The 22,396-nt window shown below is 44.3% G+C and overlaps 1 protein-coding gene across 1 annotated transcript; it reads right to left on the reverse strand.

Moving 5' to 3' along the window:
• Window positions 1–35: 35 nt before the first annotated feature.
• On the reverse strand, window positions 36–21,365 carry LOC133467489 (V-set and immunoglobulin domain-containing protein 10-like 2). Its single transcript, XM_061752413.1, has 12 exons — window positions 20,819–21,365; window positions 19,667–20,014; window positions 12,886–13,161; window positions 12,412–12,687; window positions 9,928–10,194; window positions 8,208–8,456; window positions 7,820–8,110; window positions 7,400–7,753; window positions 4,375–4,497; window positions 4,268–4,292; window positions 4,083–4,183; window positions 36–259 (listed from the first exon to the last, which is right to left on the reverse strand). Exons 1-12 carry the CDS (start codon window positions 20,865–20,867, stop codon window positions 147–149), a joined length of 2,472 nt encoding a protein of 823 aa, XP_061608397.1. The 5' UTR covers window positions 20,868–21,365; the 3' UTR covers window positions 36–146.
• Between the last annotated feature and the right edge of the window lie 1,031 nt (window positions 21,366–22,396).

Here is a 22,396-nt window from a genome sequence, read left to right on the forward strand (position 1 = left end):
ATCTGCATTACACAATTACGATGGTTTTACAAGAGGAATCAAACTGGAAATTTCAGGCTACAGACGAAGGAATGGCTAGAACACTCTTAGTAATGCAATCTTGGAAATTACAAATGAGGACTTATATGACTTGCTAGGAAGATACTTTAGGAGCCGGTAGCCTGGACGGTAATCGTGACATTGACGGGTTCGTTGTCACCTGTGGGAGGGGCTTGGCCTGCGGTGGTCAAGGGTGAAGCTGCTCGGGGTATTCGTGCACCTGGATAAAGAATCATAGTTAATTAGCAAGTCTGGTTATGTATAGCATCTGCAATAATTGGAAGGTGTCACTGACCAAATATATCATTGGGTTTCATATATATATACATGACCCAAGCAACAACTGCATTGAAAGCATGTCAAACAATATATCATGGCAGTGCCCAAGAGATGATGCTAATATCTCCCATTTCGAGCATGTCTTTTATGCACTCTTTCCTCCTGGTTTGCCGCCATGGGGCCAACTTCATTCTGGCTTTACACGGAGTGTTGTGTGAGTCCGTAGTAGTGCAGAAAAATTATTACTGCGAAGCATCGATTTAGAGATGTTGCTTCGACTTTTTTTGTAATTGAATTGCATGAGTGGAACCCTGCATACTCGCAGTTCGGCCCCCACAGATTCACCTATTTGCGGATTTTCCGCAATTAATTTTTTTTCAATTACATTTTCCATTTTCTTTTGGGGGCTGAGGGTGGAACCAAATCTGAAAACAACTTATTGGTGGTTTATCTCCACTTATTCAAGAATTATTTGGGTTTAAAAATGTTTTTGATTTATTTTCAATGCAATTATAATTGGCGACAATTATCCGCGATTTTCACTATTTGCGGTCCAGCCCGGTCCCTGCTGTATTGGAGTTATTCGAGTAATCATTTAAGCCCTACTTCCAGGTGTACCAAAAGAGGGACGGTGTATCGATCCTTAGGATGTATCAGAGCTCTTTAGGTGTCAAGTAGGCTTCAGAACAATTGGCCAAGTATGAGTATGCCATCATTTTTCTATGTAACTTTTCTATTAAGGGGAGTGCAGTAAAATACCTCCACTCGTATAGTAGCAGTCAAGCCAGCCGCCCCTAATTTTGTTCATACTAGGCATTACGGTAATAAGTCGCCAACTCGCGGCGAAAGCCACCTTCAAAATAAAAGCTTGTCAATAATACGGACGTCAATGCTCTTCGGTTAAGGAATGCAACCAGCAAGGTTAATTTGAATCTTGCTGGTTGCATTACAAAATTTATTTTATTTGATATCTTGATATAAATGGACTGCACTTATATAGCGCTTTATCTACACCATCACAGTACCCAAAGCGCCTCACATTCACACACACATTCATAAACCAATGGGCGACTGCTGCCATGCAAGGCACTGCCAGGCCCACTGGGAGCAAATTAGGGTTCAGTGCCTTGCCCAAGGACACTTCGACATGCGGACAGCCGTAGCAGGGATTCGAACCTGTTCTACCTAGTGAGCCAAGGCCACCCTAAAATAATCCCATTGGTATCCAGATCTGTGTGACAGACCACCGAGGACTCCACTAAAAGAGGTTTGATGAAGATCTGATATTGTATTTCAAAATAAAAGTGAAATGCATATTTTGCTATCATTACCCCTGACTGAAAAAAAAATCTATGAGATATCGCAACACCAGTCCAGTACTGGGGGACACTGCACCACCCCAGGTCTCCAACAAAAGTCGTCCCACCCAAATCTGATGTGGCATTTCAAAATAAAAGTCCCCTGAAATATGCATATTTCACTGTCACTACCACTGATTTAAAACATTCATTTAAAAACAATCTATGAGATATCGCAACACCAGTCCTGTTCTGGGAGACAGTACACCACCCCAGATTTCCAACAAAAGAGGTTTGATCAAGATTAAAATAAAATAGAACACCGTCTTTCTTATAGCTATTTAAAATATACTGTTTTCCTTCCAGTTACTGATGGCGTCGTGGTTCATTTGCCTGACTTCAATGCAGCCAGCGTGGGTGTGGTTCCCACTCAGTGATGGTCTCTACAGTATATGTGCCCTGCGACTGACTGCCGACCAGCTCAGGGTTTTTTCTGTCTTTTGCCCAAACTCAGTAGGGGTAGGCTCCAACACCCCGCGACTCAACAGGATAAGTGGTGTTGAAATGGATGGATCCAAGCATGTCTTCCTTCCAGTGTCAGACTGGCATGAAAAATTACTTCAGTGGTTAAAGTGTTAATGTTGATACCCAAAAAAAATTATATTTAATGATAAAACAATCTGGGGTTTTTAAAGACTGCAGATATACTACATCAAATGGTGATGGCAGTAATGTAGTAGCATCCTGTGAATGTAACCTACATGTATGAAGGGTAAAGGTGTTGCGATACGAACAGGATTATTTCTAATTATTTCTTAAAAGAAGTAGTATTGACATATATTTTTTAATGAATGTTTTAAATCAATGGCAGTGACAGTGAAATATGTATATTTCAGGGGACGTTTATTTTGAAATGAACCACCTTATCGTGGTGGAGGGGTTTGTGTGTCCCAATGATGCTAGGGGCTAAGTTGTCTGGGGCTTAATGCACCTGGCAGGGTCACCCATGACAAACAGGTTCTAGGTGAGGGACCAGACAAAGCACAGCTCCAAAAAACATGACAAACAATTCAGGAAGACGTTTCACCTTGCCCGGACGCGGGTCACCTCTGGAGCCAGGCCTGGAGGTGGGGCTCGAAGGCGATTGTGAGCCCGAAAGTGTAACGTGGGTCCCCCTTCCCATGGGCTCACCACCTGTAGGAGGGGCCATATGGGTTGGGTGCAGTGTGAGCTGGGCGGTGGCCGAACGCAGGGACCTTGGCAATCCGATCCCCGGCTACAGAAGCTCGCTCTAGGGACGTGGAATGTCACCTCTCTGGCAGGGAAAGAGCCTGAGCTGGTGTGTGAGGTCGAGAAGTTCCGACTAGATATAGTCGGACTCGCCTCCACGCGTAGCTTGGGCTCCGGTACCAGTCCTCTCGAGAGTGGTTGTACTCGCTTCCACTCTGGAGTTGCCCACGATGAGAGGCGCAGAGTAGGTGTGGGTATACTTATTGGCCCCTGGCTCGGCGCCTGTATGTTGGGGTTCACCCCGGTGGACGAGAGGGTAGCCTCCCTCTGCCTTCGGGTGGGGGGGACGGGTCCTGACTATTGTTTGTGCCTATGCACCAAACAGCAGTTCAGAGTACCCACCCTTTTTGGAGTCCTTAGAGGGGGTGTTGGAGAGCGCTCCCGCTGGGGACTCCATCGTTTTCCTCTAGGGGACTTCAATGCTCACGTGGGCAATGACAGTGAGACCTGGAAGGGCGTGATTGGGAGGAACGGCCCCCCCCCCCGATCAGAACCCGAGCGGTGTTCTGTTATTGGACTTCTGTGCTCATCACGGATTGTCCATAACGGACACCATGTTCAAGTATAAGGGTGTCCACACGTGCACTTGGCACCAGGACACCCTAGGTCGCAGTTGGATGATCGACTTTGTGGTTGTGTCATCGGACTTGCGGCCGCATGTCTTGGACACTCGGGTGAAGAGAGGGGCGGAACTGTCAACTGATCACCACCTGGTGGTGAGTTGGCTCCGATGGTGGGGGAAGATGCCGGTCTGACTTGGCAGGCCCAAACGTATTGTGAGGGTCTGCTGGGAACGTCTGGCAGAATCCCCTATAATAAGGAGTTTCAACTCCCACCTCCGACAGAACTTTGCTCATGTTCCAGGGGAGGCGGGGGACATCGAGTCCGAGTGGACCATGTTCCGCCCCTCCATTGTTGAGGCGGCATATAGGAGCTGTGGCCGTAAGGTGGTCGGTGCCTGTCGTGGCGGCAATCTCCGAACCCGTTGGTGGACACCAACGGTGAGGGATGCCGTCAACCTGAAGAAGGAGTCCTATTTGGGCTTTTTGGCCTGTGGGACTCCTGAGGTGGAGACAACGTAATACATTCCATATCTTCAGCTACTCGTCTGAATCAAAAGAATCCTTGAACCTCGCAGTGACATTGTAATAATCAGATGCTAAAATCATGTCTTGCCTGGGCTGGATGAACTACCCATTTCCCCTATTCCCGTCTCCGTCCCGTTGACCACCTCATCCTCTGGGAAGTTAATGTTCTCCCTCGACTGGCTGTGATGCCTGGAGGAGGTAAACAATGAGAATTCCTCAATATAGTTCAAGCCAAAATGGACTCTACTATTTGTTTATATACCGTATACTCACAGGCCAAACAACATGTCATGAAGTCCTTTGGGAAGACAATAAGGGAAACTTTAATTCTGTACATTGTGCTCACCAATAGCATTCACTAGTGTGTGAGTGAGACTCACGGGGGTTGTTGTTGCGGTTGCGGAAAATGTAGACGAGCAGTAGCACTGTGGCGATGGCCGCAAAGAGCATCCCGCCGATGCCTGCTCCGATCACAGCTGCGTAGTTATTGGCGCGTGGCTCGGCTGCAACACATCACAGTTACACATTGCAACAAAGCTACATAGTACACCTCAGCTGCGAAGTGCTCTGGGGCACCTGGGATATATATATATATATATATATATATATATATGTATGTATGTATATATATATTTGTAATCTCTCCACACAAATGTTTAACGAGACATTTAGGTGAGTCGAGAATCATTTGACTGGAGTTGTAAAATTGTGCGAATTTACCAAATTGGACACTTTCCAGGGGAATTAACAGGAATGCATGGGTATTAACAGGAAATAGTCATTTAATTCGTCAAATTTAAAATGCAGTTTTAACAGATTGCAAAGGTACAGTAGTTCAAAACATTTTGGATTTTATTATTTCTGTCGTGAATTGTAAGTTCACATACTGTAAAAACAATGCTCTTACTGCAATTTCTTCACATTTCTGCATCACATGCATGGATCATTTTGAAAATTCTTTACACTTATGCTGTAATAAAAGTATCGACACTTCTTTACTGTACTACATTGAACCTAGGGATTAGATCCACTTACATTACTGGGGTAAATACTTTATTTGAGCTGAATTGTTTATTTTAGTCAACAAACATATTTTATAATTTGGTGTAGTATTATTACTAACTGTTTTTATATACATGTTTTGTATACGGTTTATTACCACAAAATACCCATTCATTCCCATAAATTGCCATACATCCCTAACTTTGTCCAACTTTGAATATTTGCAAAATTGACCTGCTTAACTTCACATGGAATATTTCCAGAGATGTGCCTGACCTTTTCCTCCCCTTTGGAACTCTAACCACCCTTGACCTTCAAACCTTTCTACTTAAATATCAATCACCTGACAAAGTTAGATGTTAAATGTAGCTTAGAAGAAAGAACACACAGACAAAGTGAGATGAAATGAAAGGAGAAGAGAAAAAGCAAACAGAAAGCGAGTATCGTATGTGTTTGTTTGTGTGGCATTTAGGAGTCTTTCACCTAAGTAGATAACAAAGAAAAAGAACAATGTTAAAACGTTAATACCAGATTAAATCATCAAGCACAGTCTTATTAACAGCATCTGCACTCACTTTTTGGAGAATGTTACACATTTGCTACCCCTCCCAAAAGGACATGTTTTCATTGGCGCTGTTGGTAAGATTGCGCAATAAACTCTTAAGCAACTATGCCTGGGAAACGTCCGGCAGTTGGCTGAGATGAACCCATTACATTTTGGCATGGATCAAGAATGTTTGTTTTCACTGCCCAATATTGCAACATGTGGCAATTTCTTGGGGTAATTTTTCCGATTATGAAAGAATCTTACGTTTGTGTAGGTAAAGAGGCATCCAGGTCATTGTAAGGCAACCGGAAATCTTGCTTGTTTTAATTTGGCAGACAGTGCCCATATGGATGTTTCTCGTGGGATTATCACCTGGTGGACGTGCAGTGAGTGACACACCAGACATTTGAAATGACTTGAACAGAGACAAAAATATAGGCACTCAATTTAGCCATAGCTTGGGGAGTAATACGTGGAACCTCGCATATTCGCAGTGTTGCACCCATTTGCAGATTTTTTGGGAGAACCTATTCCCCGGTATTTGCGGAACACCTCACTTTTTGGGTATATTTTTTTCCCGATTCCCCGCTTAGTCGCTATTTTTTGTTTTTAACACTATCCCCCGCTTATTCACTGTTTTTCAGGGGAGAACCAATTCTTTTTAATTTTTTTACACTATCCCCTGCTTATTTGCTGTTTTTCAGGGGAAAAAAACTTAAAAACCTAATTTTCTTTTTTAGAAAACAAAGGGCCTATTTTATTTTTATTTTTTAATATTGTCCTATTTTTTGAGGAAAATAATATTTTTTTCGAGAATACATTGGACCCTGTATATTTGTAGTTTGGCATTCACAGGTTCATCTATTCACGGAACATATCCCCATCTTATGGGCACAATTTTATTTAAAAAAATATATAAAATAAATAAAGTAAATATAATCAAGTTATTTATATTTTTTTTCCCCGATCCTATGCCTGTTTTTTTACTTATTAAAAAAAAAGTTTTTTTCCATGGTAATTACAATGACCATCAATTATTTATGGTTTTTCACTATTCAAGGTCGGGCCCTGTCCCTATCCCCTGTGAATAGCGGTAGTCCACTGTATAGTCCTAGGCATCTTCCATCCATCCATTTTCTGAGCCGCTTCTCCTCACAAGGGTCGCGAGCGTGCTGGAGCCTATCCGAGCTATCATCGGGCAGGAGGCGGGGTACACCCTGAACTGGTTGCCAGCCAATCGCAGGGCACATACAAACAAACAACCATCCGCACTCACATTCACACCTAGGGGCAATTTAGAGACTTCAATTAACCTACCATGCATGTTTTTGGGATGTGGGAGGAAACCGGAGTGCCCGGAGAAAACCCACGCAGGCACGGGGAGAACATGCAAACTCCACACAGGCGGGGCCGGGGATTGAACCCGGGTCCTCAGAACTGTGAGGCTGACGCTCTAACCAGTCGTCCACTGTGCCGCCTATATATATATATATTATATTATATATATTTGAATTTGTTATGATAACATTACAACTTTATTCTCACAAATAGACAAATTTATAATTCTGATGGCATTTTGGGGTACACGTCGTAGTTATGTTTAATTGGCATTAGGGCTATGAGGGTGTTCTTGGAAGACTTTTCCCTCTGTCGGTGGTCCCTTAACCTAAAACGTTTGAGAACCCCTGCCTAAAGCAATCAAGAAGTCATCCAGTTGCCATTGATTCCACTTCCTAAAAACTGATTTCAGGCCATGTGGGTAGTTTATCTATTAAGATGTACAGCTGAGATTGTTTGGCCTTAGCAGATGTCTGGGCTGTACTGAGTGCCGTTCTAATATTTGCTCTTTAATCTACCTGGCGTCTTTGCAGCAGAGGGGTGCCCGACTGTTCTGTGGTTGAAAGGCGTGACACGGAACTGGTACTTTGCAGTGGGTGTCAGCCTGCCCACAGTGTGAATCCTGACATCGGGATCCTGGATGATGTTATGGTGCCAAACGGAGGCACTGATTCTTTCCTGTGTTTCCTCCATTGAGTCATTGCCGCTTGCTCTCCTCCTCGGCTGCTTGTTCGCCCCTCTGTGCTGCACGACGAATCCGGTCCATCCTTGTTGGGCATCCTCCTCAATCTTCCACTCTAGCTCCACCTCGTTCCGCAGGCGGCCGATGTACATCACCCTGATCAGGGTGGCATTGGGTGGCATGGGGTGCTCTGAGAAGAAGACCAGTTAGAGTCAAACATTGTGGCAGCTTCTAAGAAAATTTTGAAGAATCTTACTTTTAACCACTAGTGTGATGTTGAGGTCAGCTCCTCCCACCGCGTTGCTTGAAGTGCACCTGTACTCGCCGCTATCCTGAGTCTCATCTGTGTCTCGCACGGTCAGGTTGGCCCATGCTGATGTTCTCAGTAGCACGTACTTGGACGTGTCGCGGACGTCCAAACCATGATTATTGAACCACGTTATCTGACTGGTGGGAAGGTAGTTGGCCCTCAAGTTGCAGGAGAGCTGCACGTCGGCCCCCTCGTACACAGACACAACCCTCCGCTGCGTTAGCAACACGGGGGCCTCTGTAAATAGAAAAAAAGTGTGGAGTGCCATAGTGTTGCATCTGTCAATATTTCCGATTCCCCGTGTTGGTGCAAATGCTTGTCTCTAAGCACTGACCCAACGTGAGCCTGCAGGTCTTAGTTTGGCCCAGAAGTGGATGTTTTGCGTGGCAGACGTACGGTCTTCCACTGCGGGCGGTGCCGTAGCGAATGATCAGGATGTTGTAGTTCTCTTCTCTTGGGGTGCCATGGCCCTCCCACCACACCAAAGCGTTGGGTGCCCCTCCGTCCCAGGAGCAGGACAACATCAGATACTGCTCGTTGGTCCTCACGTAGGCTAAGCACACCGGTTCTGAAGGGGGAAGAGCTGGTGGAGGAGAAGAGGTTCAAAGCTTGGACAGCAGCATACAAAACCGAATAGCCTCTTTCACACAGAGATCCGCATTTAGTCACCTGTGTCTTTTACATGGAACCCAGTGAAGGGCGACACGGTATTCTGGGACACGGTATCCGAAAACTACATGTGTGACGACGTCAGCGCCAGTGTCTGTTGTGATGTATAAAATATTTGCTTAACTTGCTTTCAACTCAACAGGTTTGATAAAGTGAGTATCCAGTGTTTAACCCTGTCCCGGTATTGCAGAATACTGTACACAAGCCTATTTCACAATGCCTCAAAAATCTGGCATTTTCCTGTGTCCCTGTTCTGTATTCACATCGCCGACACGGAATGAGAGGGACAAAGACGTCTTGCCAATATTTCGCCTTCTGTGCTAGTAGCAGAGCTATAAGAGGCTGAATGATGTGTGTATGATTATTCTGTGATGTCAGAAATGGTGTTTAGGTTTCTCCGTTTCTCACTTCTCCTGCCCTGCTGTGTTGAAAGTAGAAATTTACGCTCTCCATCAAGTATGTTTATACTGTGGCTACCATTGTCATGTATCTAATGATGTGATTTTGGGATGCTGTGTTGGGTTGTTTATAAAAGGCACAGGTGAATGAATGCCGGAGCTACTCTGACAGCTCTGATGTGCCAATTCTTCAGAATCTCTCTGTGAAAGGGCCATGTCCCGACTCTGTTACGAGTCTGATACTACCCCCAAAGCTAGAAAATATACGGGTTGCCCTTGTCTCCACATTCCGTGTGAGAACAGTGATAGGGGAAAATTGGTTCCTTTACAGGCTGCATGAGAGGAGCTAGCGATTCTCTTTTAGTGAATTGGGGTCTGCCTTATACTGCCATAAAACAAGTATGGATGGAGTCGATCTTTGTTCCTCAAGCAGGTACGATCTCCACTGTAATAAGGCTAATTATTGGAAGAGGTGCAAATACGTCACATACAGTATGTATGTGCAAGTCATGGTTAGTCTTGTCTTACCTTCAAGTTTCAAGCAAGTCCCAAGTTACAGTGGCAAAAATCAAGCGAGTCAAGTCAAATCAATTTTAACCAAGTCATTTCTTGGGTTAATCAAATCATAAGTCATACAATCTTGCTCAGGCATGAACATATATTTGCACACGTATGAGATAGCACGTTGCACTTGTAAACAGGCAAGTAAGTCAAGTCGAGCCTCATGAATAACAAGTCGAGTCTTTTATAAGTTCTACCCAAGCAAGTCCTAACAAATCAATTCTTCGAATACATTTTGACTCAAGTCAAGTCATGTGACTCAAGTCCCCCACCTCTGATTATAGGACTCCAAGGAAACTGGTTGTACCTTTTTCATAGCCAAAAAGCTATAAATAAAATATATTCCCAAGGTGTCAAGGGAGCAATATCTGATTTTTTAAGGGAACCACATCCAGTGACAAACCATTGTTCACCAAGTCCACTCACATGCACGTGTGCTGCACTCCACTGCTTGTTTGAGTGCAAGATGGGAGCCCGTGCACGTAAACAAGCTGCTATTCCCTGCCAGGTCTTCGGACGGCAGCAAGATGTCGTTGTGTCCAATGTCAACCTCGTCTCCTTCTACACGTCTCAAGTTTTCAGCCCAGTGAACGTAGGCGGGTGGGAAACCGCCAGCCCAGGAGCAGCGTAGTCTCAGAGAGGTGTGATTCATGGCCGGCTGCATGGAGCAGGAAGGAGAGCCGTCTGGTGGATCTATGGGGAGAAGAGGAAGCGTAACAAATCAGTGGAGGATGCAGCAGGTCATCAAGGTAGAAGACAACACTGGCGATGCTGAGTATACAGTGAACCCCCGTTCATCGCGGGGGATACGTGCAAGACCGACCCGCGACAAGTGAAAATACGCAAGATAGAAAGACCTTACAAAAGACATTTTTTAAAATAGATTTACCTCTCCCACACATTAAAATGTATTAAAACACACTTTTCAAATACATTAACACATTTGAACACACACCCAAAAAAATTTTAACCGTAAAATGTATTGGAAATACTGTACGTATCATAGTATCTGTTATATATGCGCCTTTAAGAGGTGGGATCTGGTGGGGAAGCGTGTGACGTGGTGAGCTGGAGGAAGGTTGGTTCAAAGCATGGTGAGTCTGCATGTGTGTGTCTGGGCGTGAGTTGTGGTTGACAGCAGCTCCTGCATGCGTGTGCCCGTAGTGTTTGTGTTTTACTGTTCTCCTGACGTTTAATAAATGGCTGAAAAGTGCACCAGGGACTTTGGTTCTCCCTTCCCACATGCAAGTATATTACAGTACAGTAGTACCTTGAATTAGGAGTGCCTCAAGTTTTTCGTGGTACGAGCCATCGCTTGTTTTTGGGGTTTTTGGTTTTTTTTGGTTTAGTTTTTTTTTGCTTTGTGTTGTGAGCCACTCAAGTAAAGTGAAAAAAATAAAGGATAGCCACAGTTGTGATGCTCGTTTAGACCAGTGACTCTCAACTGGTAGGTCGGGACTCAAAAGTTGGTCACGGAATCCATTTTGGGTGGGTTGCAGAAAGCTAGTAAAAAAATTACATGTATTGCTATTCTGATTATTCCTGTACACTACAGAGGCGTTCTACTATCCCACATGGAATAGTAGGAAAGTGACAAGAAAAGTTACTTCCTTGTTCTTGAGCCATTCGTTTACTCTGTAAATAAATACAGTGCAGCTCAGCCTTTGGTTGGTGGACCTCATGGCAAGAAATATGCCTTTGGCGGTATAGCAAACTCATTTGAAATGGCATTTAAAAATGTAGTATACTGTACAATTTTTTTCAGAAAAAAAAATTCAATCTTGATTGTTCTTCACTGTGAGTAAAGTGGGTCTTGACTTTGCAACAACATTAAAATGCGGTTCTCAGGGTGACAACAGTTGAAAACCACTGTTTCAGGCGTTTATCAGACAGGAAAACTGTCAAGTATAAAATGAAAACACTCACAAGGAGAATAGAGTCGACATCACACTAAACTATGATATCACTCACGAATGTGACTCTCCAGGCCATGCCCCTTAAAGGCTCACATCAACATGTGTGTGTGTGTGTGTAACTTTAGACCCAATTACACTTTATAGTATGAGTTTATTTCTTTACATTCTCTTTCATTATGTTTTATATATATATTTTCTATTTATATTTTTACAGTACTATTGTCCTTTATGAAAAACATGTAACCAAAAAAATCTGTCCCGAATGGATTAATGGCATTTCAATTCATTTCAAGTGGGAAAATTGATTGGCTAGATGAGTAAATTGATCTATGAGCTTGGTCATGGAACAAATTAAACCTGTAAGTCAAGATATTATTGTATACAGTAAAAACAAATAAAAAACATTGAAAATGATCAGATTTCCACAACAGCGAAAGAGAACTAGATATGTTCCACAAAAAAAATCTGTGATGTAGCTGCGCCGCAGCAGGTGAACCGCGATATAGCGAGGGAACACTGTATCAGTTTAAAAAAAAAAGAAAAATAAAGAAATCAGTAGAATGGCAAGCGGTGGTCCTTGCAGGTGACCATTGCCACTTGCCATTCCCACTTGTCATGGCTATGACATGACAGCAAGTACCTGCCAGAGAGTTCCATCAAGTTTCCCGACAGTCCAAATGGAAGAACCGGTCTTGAGGGCCACCACACTCATCTTGTGTGTGTTTGTTTGAGAAGAAGTGTGCTGTGGTTTTGATTTGGAAAGCTTCATGGGAATAATTGCAAGGGATAACGGATGAGCAAGACAGGAATCAGAAGAGGTGCAATCCGCAGAATCTGAGATTGTAAAGATTCAGTGTTTGTCTTGTACTGTAAATGATCACATTGCTTTGGTTCTTCATGTTACCGTTTACAGTACCAAGACAGAAGAGCATGAGCGAGGTCGCTGTCAAACACAAGGCTGAAGTCTTGATAACGGCATAGAGTTCAGACTCACAGTACACAGTCAGGCTGATGGTTTTCTTGGAGCGCGTGTTGAGGTAGGTGTTCTGCGCCAGGCAGGCATAGTCGCCCGTGTGAATGCGAAGGACCTTGGTGATGGTGAACTGTGGCCCGCTGTACACCTGCGAGTTGTTGTAGAACCACACGTACTGGCTGGGTGGATTGGACTGAGCATGACACTGCAGAGAGACGGTCTCTCTCTCTAAGGCCGAGTAACCTCGCTCTGTCACCGTGTACGGCGTCACGTTGATCTGAGGAATGTCCGGACCAACTGGGGAAGAGGTGTGTTTTTTTTAATCAACGGTCACAAAGTGGATAATCTCACCTGAATTGTTGGAAATATCTGAAAAGAACAAAATATCCAATCTCATGTATAAAGGTTATTGCTGCCTTGGAAGATTAGCTTTTTATACAGTGGAAGATCCTTTGGTACATATTACTGGGTCTTGTAACAACATTTTATACTCACAGATAATGTCGAGCCAAATCCTATCAGAGCGCTCACTGTTGACCGCGTTGCTGGCCAGACAGCGGTACCAGCCCGTGTGGTTACGGTTCACCGCCGTCACGTTGACCAGGCTGGTGTTGCCTTGCGCGAACGCCGAGATGTTCCCGTGACGGTTTTCTTGTTGCCATACATACTGGATGGGTCCCGTCCCGTTGTCCAGATTACATCGCAGCCATATCGTCGATCCCTCCACTGGAGAGACGTCGCTCACCAGGAGGTGCGGCTTTGTCAATGGAACTACGGAGGGCAAAAGCCTTATTGTCTCTATTGGTGTTCATGTATATGGGGCATTAAGAAATATTTAGGTGGGTCAAAAGGATATTATCAATATCGTGACATCCATTTTCGATACCGCTGGTTATCATTAGTCACAGTTGAGCTGCAGCCAGTTCCAACTGACTTTGGGCGGTGGGCTAAGTAGTTGGGGGACTGGTTGCCAGCCAACTGTAACTGTTCACAAAAAGTAAGTGATACTCAGCTTTTGGGTAAAATCTCAGAATGAACCTAAAGTTTATTACAGGAGAGCATTTACCGCTGAACTTAATTTGACCTTTTCTAAAGATTTTGAATGCTAATTTTTAACTGTTCAGTACTTTTTTTGCACAACTTGCTGTTCTCTAACTAGGAGCTGAATGGCAAAATTCACATCAGGTGTTTAAGCCATGAATAGACCAAAACATTTTGGTTCATTTAGAATTGGTTCATTTAGAATTGGGATTTGAACAGTACTCTCCTTAATGCTGTTCACATTTTGATTTCATGAGACTAAGATGACACCGGACAATTGCTCAACAGTATCTCTCCACTGCGAGGTTTGAAACAGAATGTTCTCCAGAGGGAAATGCTTAGTGTCATCAGCAACTTGCATCCTTGGAAATTAAAAAAAAGATACAACTGTATTTAGCCCAATCCGACAAAGCCGAATGTATTATAATGATGAAATGAAACACAATTTAAAATGTTTAAGATCAAAACAAGTCTTAATATCTACTCCAATTCATCTTGCATTGGATCTTGGGCTACGTTTACACTAGGTTCTGGTGGCCCGGCAGCCCCATTTGCCTGAAATGTAGTGCGCTGTGGGATTTTGGCTATTTTTATTCAAGTCTAGCTAGGTTTTCTCATGGTCCGTTGCAGTATCCGTGACAGGCGGTGGAGGAAAGAGGCTGCTGAAGGGAATATAGAATACTTTATATTCTAATATGTAATTCTATATGTAATAGAATATAATATAGAGTTTCAGGGTCTAACTAGTTTGGAAGAGGATGTGTATTACAGTATAATCAGATAAGGGGGTAGGAGTTTTATTGCAGGAAAACCCCCCCATCAGGTGGTATTTGGAGACACATCACAAGGAAGAAAGGAACTCCGGGGAGCCACTATAAACATTGAATGCAGGAATGTGAGCCGACATCTGCAGGCGACACCTGGAGCAGAAGTCTGGAGCCAGATCAAATGGTCATCATTCTGCAGGACAACGATGACGTCAGATTACGGACCAATCAGACGACAGCGATTACATACTGGCCTGTTTGAAACATTGTATAAGTCTGGGGTAGAATCAGATAGTTTCAGTTCGACTACTTTATCTGCTAAGGATAAGATAGGGTAGTTACGAACCCAGAGCTCTGCAAATGTATAGACTCCTCTGTCAGGAATAAATTGGTTGGTTTTGATACATTGTTGTGAACGAAGTTCTTTCACGAAAACGAACACGCTTGGAACCACGGGAGTTAGGAGATTTTAAAACACTGGTTCCTTTAAATGGTGACCCCGACGTGATCCTGAAAGGACATTAGTTAAAAAGACAGAGGAGCGGGCAGGAATTCAGTTGGACTGCAAATCTCCCCGGTGCACCGAAATAAAAAAGGTGAGCAGAAGCCTGTTTGATAATATCACGAATTCTGCACATTGGAAATGGCGAAATTTGGGAGACTTGTGGTACAGTTGTTTTGTTGTCAATAGTTAATAAGACGTGTTGTTAATATTGCATAATTAAAAGTCAGGGTAACGGAGGACCTGACGTCAGGGTAACAAGGTACCTGACAAAACCAGGATAACAGAAAATCCTGGGATAAAGTAGGGTAACAAGGTACCTACTTGTCCCGTCGTAGACTGACTTGAAATCGGACGCGGTTTCAAATTGTAACGTTTCGGTAGACGTTGGGGATTTTGGGACCCCCAAAAACCGATTTAGAACAAGATGAGTGTGCCACCAAAACTCGGGGTTGTGAATTGGACAGTCGAGTGTCGAGGTAATGAATGTGATATGTGTCGGATTTGTGGATTGAAAGAGAAAGGCAGAAAAAGAAACAAACAGGATTAAGAAGTGTGTGGGCAAAGTGGAAAAGAAAAAGGAATGTAAGTTGTTTCACGTAACAGAGAGGTTATTCTGAAAGGGAAACAAAGAGGAAGGAAAAGTTGGATGCTGCAGGGTGGAGAGAGAAAAGAGACTTGAATAAGAAAATAGAAGAGAATGAAAAATTGAGTAGAAAAATGTATGAGATTTGTCTGGTGTGCCCTGCCATGGCAGCTGTTCAGCGAAGAAAAAATAAGAGCGACAAATTCCCCCGCTAAATACAATTTACGGACCTTTCCGAAAACGGCCCCAGTGACGTCACTATAACCGGCATTGCCGGTCAAGGGGCGGCTCAAATGGCAGACCATTTGTAGAGGGGAAATAAAACTCCTATCAATTCCGCACAAGCCCGCATTCAAAAAGGTGGGTAAATGTACAAAAATTGTCTTTAAAAATTTTTGAGTTTTTACAGAAACGGCTGCCCGGACTGGCTGCTGTTGGTGTAATTTGGATCCAGGGGCTGAAAAAGTTGACGGACAACATGAGCCTGGCGTGTGGTGACATAGTGAGATTGATACGCGCCTGTTGCATTTCGGTTCACCAATCGGATGATATTTTGACACGGTCGGGTCTGAATAATGTCGAACCTGAAATTTTATTTGCCCCTTTTGCTCCTATAGTATTTGCTGTGTGACATGTTCCCGTCCTCTTCCCCAACGGTGCCGAAGCTTCCGGACTTCAAACCTCTCATGGATCCCAGTTCTCACTTCGAACATTGCATAAGTATTTGGACAGATAAGAGAGGATCACATCCCTCCCGTTTAAGAGAGGCAAATGTTATTTATAGAATAGCTTTACTTGAGACCTTGCCGGTTGAAGTTAGGACTGAACTTATTAAAGACCCTGACCTCATGAAAGGGGGAGATAGCTTTTTTAATTGTCATCTGTCACACCATTTGAAACTTTTTGTCGACAGAAAACACAAATCATCAGATGAGGTAAAGGACATGCAGGAACAACTTTTGAAGCTACAATTGGCCCAGGCCCGTAAAGTGGCCATTAAAAAAAATAATAATAATAATAAATAAATAAAAATGGAAGCAGAAAAACAGATGTGGATGGCGCAGGGGTCAACGAGGAGACGAGGCGGGAGTCGTGACAGAGGACACCAACGGAGGCAGGGGAAGCCCTTGCCGACCTCCAACGGACCAAGCGTGCTTCAATTGTGGTCAGTATGGACACTGGGATTGCCAATGTACTGTTTACCCAATGATTCAACAATGACCTCCAGTGGAACCCGGAGAGGCCACACCTCAAAAAGGAGGCTACAAAGCTTCATGAGGGAGAGGTGGGTGCGGCCCGGCAACAGCATCCGCAGCAGGCTCCACAGCAACAAGAGCCATCTCGCCAGTACTACTGCAATGAGGACTGGTCCGAATGCCCAATGAGCCCGGAGGCAGGGGACGGAGGAAAGACAGAGCCTCTGAACCCCGCTAAGGGAAGACAACCACCTGAATGAGCTGTGCAGGGGTGCCCATGAGTCTGCCGATTACGACACCATTAAAGACTGAAATTGCTGGACAGACACATGAACATCAGTTTGTCTTCATGAAAAGAGGGGCTCCAGTGAACCTGATGGGCAGAGATCTGCTTATCAAGACCAGAGCTACCATCCTTTGTAGCCCGGATGGACTGACGATACGGTTCCCCGATGGGACCATGATGAACTGTGGAAGAAGTTATCCTCCGGATGGAACATGATACAACATGAACTTCCGGAAGCAACTGCTGACATATATTGGGCCCGACTAAAACCTGAAACAAAGGAGGGAGGCGGAGTTTACTCGGCCTTCCTGCGGTGAAAGTCCTGGATCGACTCTCTTGCCCCCTATCGTCCTCCAATTGATCCTCTCCATCTCACACTGTTGTATGATAAAAATGATGATTTGGTTTACAGAGAAGCGTTTGAGCCAATACAGGGGGAAAATGGGATGCTCAATAAGTAAAAGTATTTACATAAGGAAGCAAGGTGTGGCAGCGGCCTCCACCTTGACGCCAGAGCAGAGTGAGTGGTTTATGATGAGTTTGACATCTTTTCCACACTTTTTCACTTGCACTAGGTCATAAAGCTTGAGAACTGGGACCCATGGTGAGAAAATGCCAATTGGCAAATGATTGGCAACAAGATCAAATACCCAATGTGTTGTACTCTCCCAGTACTGAATGTTTTTGTATTTAAGGTACCATGGTGGACGGAGGGGTGTTGGAGCATGTGACTTTAGCGCGATTCCATGGCAGAGAACTCTCGGGCCATGAGGACGCCGCACAGCTGTTGAGCTCGCTGCCGGACTCATTGTGGTCCGAGGGTCCTGCAGACGGGGGTCTGTGTACATCCGTGACTCCGGTAACATTCGAGGTAAACCCGACTGCTTTTGTTAACGTGCCGTAGTATCCTTGTAAACAAGAGGCCATAGAAGATATCGCGGAAACCCAAATTCTGAAATCCCCATGCTTTGGTCCATAAATGATGTTATGAAATCCTCCGCTCAAGCTGCAGAACTGCTGGCCAGGTGCAGGGCACTAGAGTTATCTGAAGGTCAGAGTGTTACTATTTATTAATGGTGCTGAAAAAAGTAGCAGGCTAATAAATGGATGCTGAAGGAAAATATGTTGTTAAACGGGATCAGTTAATTGACTTTCTCCCTGCAGTAACAGTTGATGTGGTGCGCGACCTCCAGGAGGCGGCGCCGAAGGAAGACAAGCGTAAGTGGCAAGAGACAGGTGCTGAGTATGATGACAAGGAGAACCTAGGAGACTGATGTTACCTACAGGAAAGTTATGTGTCAATGCTGAAGAAGCTGCGCTTTTGGTGGCACCCTTATCTTCTGCGTAAGGTAAAAGATTTTTGTGTTTTTTGATATATGTCAAGATTTCAGTGTTTGCCCTCCAAGGAAGAGGGAATTGCAACACACTGAGATGGGCCGAGACCTGAATTTATGTGGTGGTAATGGACTGAACCGGCAATGGTAGTCCCAGTCCAAAGCATAAGGTACTTATTAATAATTGTCTGCACTTTTTCTGGATGGCCCAAAGGCTATCCTTGTGCAAAAGAAAACGTGCCGTCTGTCGACAAAGCGCTGGTTAACCATTATATTCCGACGTATGAGCTTCCACGAGTAATCAGATCGGACAAGTGATTCTACTTGTCCCAAACATGTCCTGCGCAGGCCTCTATTGTAAAAAAAACGTGGACTAAGTGTGAATGGTATAAATATTTGGTGCGATACGTTTTATAAATTGTGTACACAATATAAAGTAAACCTTAGAACTTTGATGAATAAAATTATATGACTATATATGTAAAAAGGTATAAAGCGCTTCAAAGGGTACCCATTATATTTATTAACTAAATAAATAAGGCATACATATTGTATGTTTAAATAGGTATGCATATGATATTCTGGAAGATAAATTAAATAATAGATAGATAAATTAAGACGTGTGCCGGACGGATGTGATCAAGCAAGAGTGGTATCGTGACTTTCTATTTCCGGGTCAGCAGAGCGGCTCTGCGTGCCTTGGATAAAAGCCTGACAACAGTACGGGAGGTTTGTGGTCTAAGAAAACGCTTCGGAGTTTGAATAAATGACGTGCAAGTTGCTATCTGAGCTGGTGAATGGGATTTGATATATATTGCTTAGAGAGGGGGCGGCACGGTGGCCAACTGGTTAGAGCGTCAGGCTCACAGTTCTGAGGAGCTGAGTTAGGAGATTTTAAAACACAGGTTCCTTTACTGCTGAGTCCTATTATGTATTATCAGATTTAGTTACGTTCACCCATTTCACGAGGGCTGACAAGGTTTCTCATCCACGCCCGGACTGCTGTGGCAAATTTGTTGAAAATCTCGCCGGCCATCAACAGAAATCACAGCCTGTCATGTTTGCCCATCCCGTCTCCCTATGCTGTCGTCTCATGACCATCCCGTTTTGTCTGTGGTGACCTGAAACAGGGCTGCCGTGGCCACGGGGAACATAGTTTAAACGTAGCCTTAGCATTAGCGAACGCAGGTGCACAGTATGGTTTATAATAACTAGCAATAAGAAGGTATCCAATTGGTTTGCTCCATTATTATTGCTATTTATAGCCACGTGGTAATCACTATTTCACCGTACTGCCTACGTGTAGTACTTAAATGTTTGAGGTTGCAAAAACAAGGCTCATGAGCTCATCTGTCAGTCTTTTTAAGTTTGCCGCTTTTAAAAATACCTGCATCATGAACTGCATCATACTTAAAGCCATTTCTAATACTTTGACTCTCTCTCATGGAGCTGGATGAGGTAACCAAAACACTAAAAATAGTGTATAAGTGTACCTAATAGTTAGGCGGCACATTCTAAGTTACTGTTTGTGTGGTCACCCCTGCACGAGGACCAAAGGCCTTACCTCGTACTCTGAGGTGGACATAGTAGTAGTAGACTACAGGCGCGTTGTCTATGTCATAGAAAGCCTGGCAGGTGTAGAGGCCTTGAGCAGACATAGGAAGCTTGTCGATGCTGACATCAGCACTTTTTGAGATGACCGTCACTTGCCCAAGCGTCTGGGCCAGCTTCTGGATCCTGGGACCTTGGCCCAAGTCGTACACCACCGCCTTGATGGTTTCAGTTCTGGGCCTGGTGAAGCTCCATATGTACATGTCAGGTAAGGTGGACCCGCACTCCAGAATCACAGCTTTGCCAACCACACCGTACATAGTGGTGTCCCGGTATACCACCTCCCCATTGATGGGCTGCGCTGGGGTAAGGGAACACACACATGCATGCAAATGTGTGTGTGTGCACGAAAGAGAGGCAGTGGTGTTGCATATCACACGTGTTCAGTTACAGGATTAATTGCATTGCAAGTTTCAGACTACATTAATAAACTCAACAAGAGGTTGTTTTTGCCGCACATCACTTAAGCAAAATATAAACCACAATGTATCATAAATTTATCGTGCATAAGATAGCATTAAATGTTGATATTGCATTCTTTTGATTTGTCAATATTTTATACATCACTGTTATAAACAGTGGGAAACACAGTGAGTTCTTCCATCCATCCATTTTCCGTACCACTTATCCTCACTAGGGTCCCGGGCGTGCTGGAGCCTATCCCAGCTATCTTCGGGCGAGAGGCGGGGTACACCCTGAACTAGTCGTCAGCCAATCGTAGGGCACATAGAAACAAACACCCCATTCACACTCACATTCACACCAACGAGAGTCTTCAATCAACCTATCACACAGGTTTTTGGGATGTGGGAGGAAACCGGAGTACCCGGAGAAAACCCACGCAGGCACGGGGAGAACATGCAAACTCTGCACAGGCAGGGCCAGGATTTGAACCACGGTCCTCAGAACTGTGAGGCTGATATGCTAACCAGTCGTACACAGTGACGCCCTAATTTTAATAATAATTAATTCAAAACTAAGTCAAAGATTATATTGAGCACTGACAAATGGACAACTATATTGCAACTTTTTCCATTTTTCAACCAATCCGGTTGTAGCGAATATGTACATTGCATGTATTTGAGCTAAAATTCAATTTACTTACAATTTGCAGAGTGAAGCAGGAAGAGCAGCCCGAGCAGTTGGGTCAGCATGGTATCATCATGATCTTCGGTCCAGCAACATTTTTTCCCCACAAAAATAGATAAGAATTATCTAAAAGCCAGCTGAAATGTGTTCCTCTTCTTCTCTCACTCTCATCCAGAAGAATGCAGTTGCAGTACTGACCTGAGTAGGGAGGGATGAAGTCAACTGATTTGGGCTCAATTATTCATGTATTTTTCCTTTCTCTCCATCCTTCTATTCTTCCCCAGTGGGGTTTGAATTACACCGGTGATACTTTTTGCTCATTAATTATACAAGGCAGGCCCACATACACCTGAACATTACACTAATGGCTGATATGCAGGGTCGCAAAGTGGACATTCCGCCACTCACCGTGGTTTGTATCATGGCCCCAATCTTCTGCAGAGGATGTGCACAATGGGGATTACAGGAGATTTATATGTTTGATTTTCTTTTTGCTGTTTTTGTTTCAGGACAAGGCGGCACGGTGGACGACTGGTTAGAGTGTCTGCCTCACAGTTCTGAGGTCCGGGGTTCAATCCCCACCTGTGTGGAGTTTGCATGTTCTCCCCGTGCCTGCGTGGGTTTTCTCCAGGCACTCCGGTTTCCTCCCACATCCCCAAAACATGCATGGTAGGTTGATTGACAACTCTAAATTGCCCATAGGTATGACTGTGAGTGTGAATGGTTGTTTGTTTGTATGTGCCCTGCGATTGGCTGGCAACCAGTTCAGGGTGTACCCCGCCTGTCCGAAGATAGCTGGGATAGGCTCCAGCACGCCTGCGACCCTAGTGAGGAGAAGGGGCTCAGAAAATGGATGGATGGATGTATGTTTCAGGACAAAAGGATGCACAATTGATGCGAGGAGCTCAATGAAACAATTTTAAAGAAAAATAATCTGCTGAATGCGATCATTCCCCTGTCTTTAATCGTCTTTGGGGAGTTGTACAAATAAGTTTTGGAGATTGTATTTTGGGAGGTCATGTGGGCACCACAGAGCAGAATGACCACAACTAATGAGATTTGGATTAGGGGAGATTTTTCATAGCAGCCATGATTGTTCTTGCCTTCCCATGTTTAAGTATTGGCATTCATATCTAATCTGTCTGTGATGTTGAAATTATTTTTAAAGATCATCATTGTGATTTGAAGAACGCAGCCCTATGGGGGGCACAAACCAGTGCAAACTGTAGGCCGGTCCCAAGCCCGGATAAATGCAGAGGGTTGCGTCAGGCAGGGCATCCGGCTTAAAACTTTGCCAAACAAATATGGGCGTTCATCCAAAGAATTCCATACCGGATCGGTCGCGGCCCGGGTTAACAACGTCCGCCACCGGCGCCGTCAACCTGCAGGGCTCCGGTGGAAATTCAGCTGCTGTGGGTTGAAGTTGAAGAAGAAGAAGAAGAGGTGGAAAGCGGGTTCTTTGGCAGAAAGAGAAGAAGAAAGCACAGAGCCTAGAACTGAATGTGGGGACTTTGAATGTTGGGACTATGACAGGAAAATCTCGGTGGTTCGTTGACATGATGATTAGGAGAAAGGTATATATTGTGTGTCCAGG

Source organism: Phyllopteryx taeniolatus, chromosome 17, assembly GCF_024500385.1.
Source record: "Phyllopteryx taeniolatus isolate TA_2022b chromosome 17, UOR_Ptae_1.2, whole genome shotgun sequence".
Lineage (NCBI taxonomy): Eukaryota > Metazoa > Chordata > Actinopteri > Syngnathiformes > Syngnathidae > Phyllopteryx > Phyllopteryx taeniolatus.